At 38.6% G+C, this 9569-nt stretch overlaps 1 protein-coding gene across 2 annotated transcripts; it reads left to right on the top strand.

Moving 5' to 3' along the window:
- Window positions 1-808: 808 nt before the first annotated feature.
- On the top strand, window positions 809-7399 carry LOC306998486 (uncharacterized protein). Of its 2 annotated transcripts, XM_079612631.1 has the most exons (6): window positions 825-1056; window positions 1886-1920; window positions 2871-3207; window positions 3656-3951; window positions 4232-4364; window positions 5471-6170. In XM_079612631.1, exons 3-6 carry the CDS (start codon window positions 2943-2945, stop codon window positions 5485-5487), a joined length of 711 nt encoding a protein of 236 aa, XP_079468757.1. In that variant the 5' UTR covers window positions 825-1056; window positions 1886-1920; window positions 2871-2942; the 3' UTR covers window positions 5488-6170. The 2 variants fall into 2 exon arrangements, with proteins under 2 accessions (XP_079468756.1, XP_079468757.1); XM_079612630.1 differs by lacking the exon at window positions 1886-1920 and having other exon boundaries at window positions 809-1056; window positions 5471-7399.
- The last annotated feature ends 2170 nt before the right edge of the window (window positions 7400-9569 follow it).

Here is a 9569-nt window from a genome sequence, read left to right as displayed (position 1 = left end):
TTTAAATGACCGCTCTGTTGCAAAGCTACTTGCGTCACTCTCCATCTTAGCGAGTCTGACAGCAGCTGTCAGTCACTGCGGGTCTGTCAATCACCCGCTCAGCCCCGCCCTCGGTTCGTCCGTTGGGCTCTGCCCACTTTTCCAGCATTTTTCAAATATTGCCAGTGGGTGGAGTCAGGCTCTGACCAGGGGTTTAGTTACCCTTTAAAGATAAACGAAGAGCACCCGATTTATCACGTGACAGAATGAACCCATCACGCTTCTATTGGTTAATTAATAAGTGGCAAATTAACTCGTGCCTCGTTTGGTATCGTGTCTATTAACTGCGATTTTCCAGTTTTATGGACGTTTATCTTTGAAATTTACTTTATATTGTAGCCTGTGTGTGGCGATGTGCGTTGTGAGCTTGTCATTGAACCATTAAACTCAACCTATTCTTTACAGACTAACATTCTAATACGTATCCTTTAATAAAAGACGTGTCCTTTATATATAGCCTATATATAAATGTTTACAGATCCACTGACAGTCTCTTAAAGCAGAGATTAACCATCATAATCAAACTACAACAAAGCAGATCTTTTCCCTTTTTTGTCACTGTATGACTGCGAAAACAAACTTGTAGGCCTACTGATGTAACCACTCACAAATCATGTAGGCCTATGTCTGAATGATTTTATTCAGTCCACTCAAAAGATTCGAGTCACTGGGATGAATCAAAATCCACAAAATCACTATCCAGAGAGATATCTCTACAAGTACCACAAAAAAAAAGAAGAAAAAAAAAAAGAAAGAAAAACGCGCACGCATACACAGAGTCGAGCACGCGCACACAGGTTCATGCAGATAGAACAGACAGAGAGAGTCATACAGGCAGGGCATATGCAGACAGATCACACCACGTTTTTATACTAAAACGCAGATGCTAACGTAAATCATCGCCTTTTTAAACTCTGTTGCACCATCTGAAACTTTCATTATATGCCTAGGGTTTATTTAAATTCAAAAATGAGAAGGATTATAATGCTTTTTGAATTTGTTTTGCACTAGATTAAGGTGAGTATACTTTCGATCTGCATGCTGCTGTGGTTTATTACTGGCATTTTGATTCTCGCATCAGGCTTTATCGGGTCCTGTGGGTGTGTCACTTTTCTTATGTGATCTGTCACCATTATTCTCTTTGAATTATGAGATATACATTGAATATTGAAATATATATATATAGCCATTTGGCATTCGTGCAGAAGACGCGTGGCTGCGTGTCCCGTGTGTGTCTGTTGTGTGCTCATCTCTAGAGACAGACCTCTTTCCATTTCAGAGTGAGACAGATGACAGGCAAAGGGGAAAGTCGTTAATGTGGGATTGATGGATTATTCCATTGATTTTAGCGTTATGTTAAACGGCCTCATGGTGTACAAGTCAGTTGTAGTGTTCATTTAGTATGTATCTGTCATAAATCATAAAAGGTTTTTTTTTCTTATATAGCCTATATAGTTGCAGATATGGGTGTGTCATTTGATGCTCTTTGTTTTCTCACAGACATTGATACGTCTGATGCTCGTGTGGACTTTGAAGTACAGAATGTACTATGTAATCAATATTTGACTTTAGTTCTATCTGAATATAATGAATATGATTTTTTTATTTTTTTATTTTAGGATCTTGATTTCTGGGATCTTGGGTGTGACAGAGTGCTAGTTTTTGAAGACCTTTCATCCAATATTGTGTAGTTTTGTGTAGTAAAAATTTAGTTTTAGGAAATCCAGCATTGATCGTTAGCCTACTGTTCACACAAATCTGTCATCTTTCACATCTGTATATGATGAGGTGAGGATATAGCACGCGGATAAAGCTGGTTGTGATGGCTTTATTTTTCATTTCTCAGGACAGATTCTGCTGTGAGAGAGATTCATTGAGCAGGTAAACAGGTGCAGAGCCCCCAGACCAGTTGACTTGAAAAATAAAAATGAAGACATACCCTGTTAAAATCATGGAGTAAAGAAGAATATATTGAACTTGATTACAGAATTTTTTCTTCAAATGCTTTTTACCAGCAACTTAATGTAGGTTTAATGTTGGTGAGATCTTAAAGGTTTCCTGTTCCAGCTTATTAATTTGCAGCATTGCAATCCCCTTAAAATGATGTAGTAGCTCTATAGCAAATCAAATCATTGCTCTGTATGTTTTAGAGACCATAATAATCACATTGGTTCAAAATGTGAGTTTGAGGCGTGACAATCTGTCTTTCAAACCAGTACGTGGGAGACAAGGGTAGTGTTTGGGAAACTGATTTGAAAACAGACAGTGTAAATTGCTAACTTCCCCTTTAAGTAGACAGGGGTACAAGGTTTGAGGTCTGTAAGCGGTAAGTCTCTTATGCTTACCAAGGCTGCATTTATTTGATAAAAAATACAGTAAAAACAGTAATAGTGTGATTACAATTTAAAACAACTGTTTTCTATTTGAAAATGTAATTTATTCCTGCGATATCAAAGCTGAATTTTCAGCATCACTTCAGTCTTCAGTGTCACATGATCCTTCAGAAATAATTTTAATATGCTGACAAATGTTGAAAGCAATTGTGCTGCTTAATTTTATGGAAACTGTGATATCTTTTTTTCAGGATTGATGAATAGAAAGTTTAAAAGAGCATTTATTTGAAATTGAATTTTTTGTAACATGATAAATGTCTTTACTGTCACGTTGGATCAATTTAATGTGTCCTTGCTGAATAAAAATATAAATTTCTTAAAAAAAATGTTTTAATGACCCTAGTCTTTTGAATGGTAGTGTTCATTATTGTCTTCATAATATAAGTGGTATGTGAATGAGCCTTATATGTTTAATTTTTTTTTACTTTTACCCAACAGTTCTAAACGATTCAGAATCCGGACATAAAAGCTTGATTTTGCCACACATAAGTTGTCATAAACATCTTGGGAATGGATTTGAATGCTGACGCCAGCATTCCCACTGCTGCCCCTGGTGCAGAGGAGGAAAAACAGCAACAGCAACAATCGGAGCAAGAGACCAGTCAGCAACCAGGCACAGAGTCAGACCTCACCGCCATCTCCTCTCAGCCAATAAAAAATGAGCAGCAAGATCCAACCCCCGCAACAACACCTACTCCTGCTGTAGACTCCGCCCCCTCTCAGGATGCCCCACCCCAAGTTCACCTGACAGTCATTGACGAGAAGATGGAAATAAGTAAAAAAAAACATTTCATTAAAAAATATTTTATAATCTTGCATTTTGCATTGTGTTTGTTTATTAAATAGTTTGTTTTTAAAATATACAATTTATAATAACCTGGAGGGGGATTTAATGATCACCCACTGTGATGTACAAGCTGTCCCTTCTGTCTTTGATGACCTCTCAGCATTTTTTTTTTCTCAATTTCCTTGAGTGTTAATCTTAGACCAGATGTCAGAAGGACATGATTTAGAGCCTCACTCTACTTTCACTCCCTTTTCTTCTCAGGATTTATATCCTCCCCCACTCTCTTTTCTTGTCTGTGTAGATGAGTCAGATGCAGTTATCTACCAATAAAATCTGAGACGTTTGTGCCTTTGGAATGGACAGGCTGAAATGCAGGCTTATGTATCCGTCCAATGTCTGGCTTTCTCACGTGTTTCTTTCTCTCACCATCACACAGGTAATGGTGTTTGCCCGGCTCCTATCGACAGTTGTCCCCCCGTTGCTTCTCCTCTTCGTCAACAGCATGTCAAACCCAGCCACGCACATGCAAACGGGCGCGCCAGGTTGAGCAGCCGCTCCGGGTCACTGAGTTACACGGGGTCCCCTCGACCATCGCTCACCCGACAGCCCAGCGCAGCCACTGATGCTGGAGGAGACGGATCCAAACCCAACGATTATCTCATATGGGCTATTCTGGCCTGCCTCTGCCCTGTCTGGCCCATCAACATCGTCGGCTTGACCTTCTCAGTGATGGTGTGTGTGTGTGTGTGTGTGTGTGTGCTCATGTGTTCATGGGGTGGGATGTCTGGATACAGTTTCTGTCGAGTAAGGAGGGATTGCGATTTCACTTGTGTATGCAAGAATAGTGCAGCTCGGAAAGTGACTTTTTTGCCATTGGAGAGTAAACTAAAACCATTTCTTACTGGCAAAGCATAACTGTATCTTGCATAATTCGTTCTTATGATAATGAAATGATTTATTCTACTTGTGTATCTTTTCCTCCTGTTCATTCAACTTCTCTTTCCAATCTCAGTCTCGTAACAGTCTGCAGCAGGGCAACATGGACGGCGCACGCCGTCTTGGCCGGAATGCAAAGGTCCTGTCCATCGTGTCGCTGGTGGGTGGGATCATCATCATTATTGTTACTATCGTCATCAACTGGGGTGGTGAGTATCCTTCCCATGAGCCCAGAGTATGTGAAACTGAATGTAAGCCTAGAGCAGACTTTGTGATTTGGGTCAATGTCAGATTGACTTTAGCTCGTGAGGATTTGAATTAGATCTGATTACAGGTCAATTTGATCATGGGCCTGTTGTTAATGGATCTAAGTTTGTTGAGACCATTTCAGGGACCAGATTAAAAATAATGTTTCTTTGGTTTGTTAATTAAGTTTTTTTCACAGGTAACCCATTTAAACATCTGATATTATATTGTGAAGGATTACTGTTTAGAGATTAAGATGTACCGGTAATTTCTTGTAATTTCAGGAGTTGAAATATGACATATACTAATGTTCAAATGTTTGGGGTTGGAAAGTCTCATGTTAACCAAGGCTGCATTTACAGCAAAAAATTACTATCAAAAACAGAAATGTTATCACAGTTTAAAATAGCTGTTTTATATTTAAATATAATTTAAAATATAATTTATGCCTGTGCTGTAAAGCTGAATTTTCAGCATCATTACTCCAGTCTTCAGTGTCACATGATCCTTCAGAAATCATTATGATATGCTGATTTTCTGCTCAAGAAACATTTCTCATTATCAATGCTGAAAACAATTGTGCTGCTTAATATTTTTGTGGATTTGTTTAGGATTATTTGATGAATAGAATCTTTTGTAACATAAAAATCAGTTTTGATACAATTTAATGCCTCCTTGCTGAATAAAAGCATTACGTTTTTTCTTTCAAAAAAACAAAAACTGACCAAACTCTTTGTATCCTGCTTTATTTTAAAAATGTTGAAAATCTATCTACAGTATACCTGCATATACTTAGACTTATGCTTAAAAAAAAAAAAAAATACACAAGCTGACTTTGTTGTAACAGTTGAAAGTTAATAAAAGTCATTGCAAATAATTCATAATATTTGTATAAATCTATCCTGTTTGTTGTGTCTCCTCTTGTGTTTGTTGTAGACACAAGAGGTTTAAGAGTTTGAGCGACTTTTTATATTTGAATTCTTATTGAGTTGTAATTGTATCATCATCATCCTTGTTTTGTTTGAATTCACTTTGCTTCACTCTTTGAACAACTCTTCTTCTCTTTCAGTAATACTTAAGACCTGACGGCCATCACAACACTCAAGATGAAGTCAAATTCATGACTAAACTTCACACCCAACAACCAGTACATGATGACCATTTTCTTCTTCTTCCATGTGTAATACATCTTTCTACATCTGAATGCACCAGAATGCATTTTCACCTGTTTTATACTCTATCTGAAGACTCTAAAGCTGGATGTTACCTTTATCTTCTACCATGCCAGAACTTTCAGAAACAACACACTCAGCGGGATCACGAGTGAAGTGGCAAGGCATGCATATTTGGTTTTTTATTTTCAACAAAGGACTCCTCGTTTCAGATGATGTCAGTAAGAAGACCACAAAGATGATCTCATTTCATTCGCCGCACACCCCTTGAGGATTTGAGGGAGGAAAAGAATCAGAGGGGATTGCTGGAGAGGATTTGTTTTTTTAGGCACAAGTTCAGCTTAGAAGTTTGCTCAGAAGTGTGAATCCATAAAGAATAGCTCAGATTAAAATGTAATCGATTGTATAAATCAGCAGATGCCTTTGTATTGGCATCCATCAACAGATTTTTTATCAGACACGATGATTGTCTCAAAGGATAAGGAATGAAACGATGTGGAAGAACAGCACAGTCGCCTCTCTATTTTTAGTTCTCTCTTTCTGTTCTTAATATTCACACACACAAAGCACAGGTAATTGAGATGCAGGTTAATGCACAAAAACAAAAAAATGATGTATCAGAGAATCCTATCAGAGAGAGAAGGATGGAGAGGTGAAGAGAAAGTGGGAGGGATCGAGACCAAGCTGCAGTCTTTTGTTTCCCACAGATGGAAGGATGGAGAGAGAAGAGAGGAGGGGGGCGGTGGCTTCAGATGAAAAGATACCCCAGAGATGGGGAGATGTAGGGAATGCAGTAGTGTTGAGAAGGATCCTAGCTGCCTCTGATTGGCTGCTTGCTTGCGTGTGTGTGTGTGTGTGTGTGTGTGTGTGTGTGTGTGTGCAAGGAAGCCAATATCGTAGCGCTTGCCAACATGCCCTCCCCTCTTCCTTACAGCTATGCTCGACCAGATCCTTCAAGGCAAACAGAAAGCCAACCATTGATTTATTATTGTGTTTTATTAGTATGAGGCAAAGTGATGATACTCGTGTTTTTACACCGTAATGTTTACAATAGAATCAGACTCTTTCAGCACATTCAGCAGGAACGCTAGGACGTTTTGATTATGACGAATCGTTTTACACAGCCCAAAACTGTTTGCTTGGTGGAATGATTTGTTTTGCTCAACATAATGATGCCTAATTCATTCCTAGTTAGGCCACACCGACTGTGCTAAAATTCAGATGCTGCCAAGACTCCAGCTTAGTGGGCATGTGGGAAATAAGAATGCATTTTTAAAAAGGCATATACAGGGATGCACCGATATAAAAATTTTAGTGCATCCCGATAATCTGATAATTTGCCGATTTTCAAAATCTATACTATTTTATCAAAATAATTCAGTAAAGAATAAAACGCTAAAAATACATTTAGGCTCAACAAAAAATAGTGTTTAAAATGAATACTCAAGGTTACATTTAAGAAATGTTATTTAATTATTCATGTTTTTAAAGAGTAACTTTAACTGGGATGACAAAGTTCATCTAAATGTATCTAAATAATCTAAAAGCGAGAACATTTTCATTTGACCGACTAATAAAATACAATAACTGATAAATTACATTTTAAAACAGAGGAAATGAGCATGCACAATTAAGTACTCAATATCAGCCAACACATTTTCAATATTGGCTGACAGATTAAATGCAACGACTGATCCATTAAATCTAAAAACCGATGAAATGAGCATACACAACTAAATTTTGACTAACTGATCGAATTAAATATAAACAACGTATACATATAAAACGAGGAAATAAGCATGCACAATTCAAATTCTAAATCATCCAAATAAAAAGAAAAATCTAATATTCACGGACTGATATATCAATGTAAATACTACCAAACGATAACAAATATGATACCCAATAATTGTGCATCCCTACATATTTAGAGTTATTTTACAGATAATATCACAAATCCCTAGCCTGGGAAAACCCAGACCACTCTCAGTTGTAACTGAGTAAGGGTCTGGCAAAGCTCCATAGACAATTCATTTCCACAGGGGCGTCACCAACGGACGTAGGATAGATCTAAAACCAATCAGAGCGATGAATGACATGACGTATGCAGAGCGACGGAGAAACATCTCGAGACTCTCAGCAATTCTCTGTGTTAACGAAAATGACCATTTTAAATCGCTTGAAACAGACGCGATAGCTGATTCGAACGAGTGATGTTGTGATGTTCCACGGCGGCATCCATCTTTGTAATGTACAATATCTGCGTCAGTCACCGTCTCTGCTCTGTGGTCATCGTGTAAAGCCCGCCCCAACGTTTCTGATTGGTGCCGCGATTTCGACGGATTGGAAATGGGTTTCAATGGGCTCTTTGCCAGACCCACTTGCAGAGCAAATCTAAATTTGCCGGAAGTGGTCTGGGTTTTCCCAGGCTAACAAATCCCTCATTTTCATGGCTTCAGGTCTTGCATGCAGAATGCGATTCTGTTTCACTGATGTCAACAGCTTTTTGACAGAGATGAGGAGCACTTGTTAAGTCTCTGAAATCAAGTATTACTATTTTTTTACAAGGCAAATGCAACCTATGCTAGCACTTTGTAAATGTTCTGTATCTAATGCAAATGATTCAGTATTACAAGCAGTATGATGTCGATGCGCATGCTGACTCAGTTTGGGTAGTGAGAGGCCTCCATTTTGGGGTCTCGCAGTGGGCTAGGCTTGCGTCAACAGAAGCAGCTACAGTTGTCTTTTTGATACATTTCCATTTGTGGCCACTTCACATCCCCACCACTCAAATAGGAATGACCGTAGCATGCACATTTGATCCAACTGCGTGCAGTCAGTGAATGCAGCTTGACTTTTGTTCTCTTGAATTGTTCTGCTCAGCTATTTGTATTTAACCCGCTTACAATTCATGCTTGTATATATATATATATATATGTGTGTATGTATATATGTGTCTGTACATATTTGTACCGCTTCCAATTGCATCTGGTAATCTGAATCTCTTTGATGGACATGAACAGTGTTCGTAATGCAACTCTTGACTGTTAACACTGCAGTGCTTTCACAAATGTTCTCACTCTTGAGTATTTTTATTGGTAGCCTATGTATTTTGAAATCAGCCCATTTGTTTTCTATGCCATTTGTGCTTTGCTGAAACTTTGACCTTATACAAGCATGCTTGCTTGCTGATTACAGATTGCCTGTGCTGCATAATATAATTATGAAACAAATGTTTCAAAGACAACAGCCGAGTCCAATTATCTGGGTTACAAGTTCTACCTGCTGTTCTGTTTTTTTGGTGTGGAGAATAAATCTGTTATTTGTGTTTATTGAACATTCCCTTACAAATTCATCAGCATTTTGGTGAAAGCACCCGTGCGACTCAAGATTCCTCTGTGACATGAAATGATTTGAGAGGCTTTATGATAACTCTTGTTGCTAATATAATCCTGATTTTGTGCAGATTTGCCTGTGCATGCCTTAATAAATTGCTTTGGAACAATAATATGTGATGTACGCTGTATCTGAACCGAAGCGTTTGATAGATCTTGCAGTATTGATCCTTATTCTGCTCTGTACCAACACTGATTATGCATCAATGAGTCCAGTGAATAAACTGTCCCTCATTATGCCACTCCTCCTGTCATTATAAATACATTTGAGACTCCGTGTGCCTGTTTTGTTGGATCACACACTCTTTCCCTCTCCGCTGTTTCCTTGCTCCCTCTATACCGCATATGTCTCCAGGACGTTCCAGTTTCCAGGGCAACGGTTGTTAGGCGAGGAGGACAGTGGGACCGGAGTGCAGCAGGATGTACGGAGAAAGAGAGCGTGCGCTCAGACTTCACTGGTGTGTTTAAAAATCTATCTCATTTGAATTTTATAGCAGCATGCATTATTAAAAGGCTCTGGAGAAGTGGAGACGGCTAGGGAAAGTGTGTGTGTGAGGTTAATGGGAGCTGCAGAGACAGACTGGTTTAGACAGTGAAAGAG

This window comes from Phoxinus phoxinus (assembly GCF_949152265.1).
Source record: "Phoxinus phoxinus genome assembly, chromosome: 1".
Classification (NCBI taxonomy): domain Eukaryota; kingdom Metazoa; phylum Chordata; class Actinopteri; order Cypriniformes; family Leuciscidae; genus Phoxinus; species Phoxinus phoxinus.
Note: the sequence above shows the minus strand (reverse complement) of the source record. Positions and strands in the feature narration are given on the sequence as shown.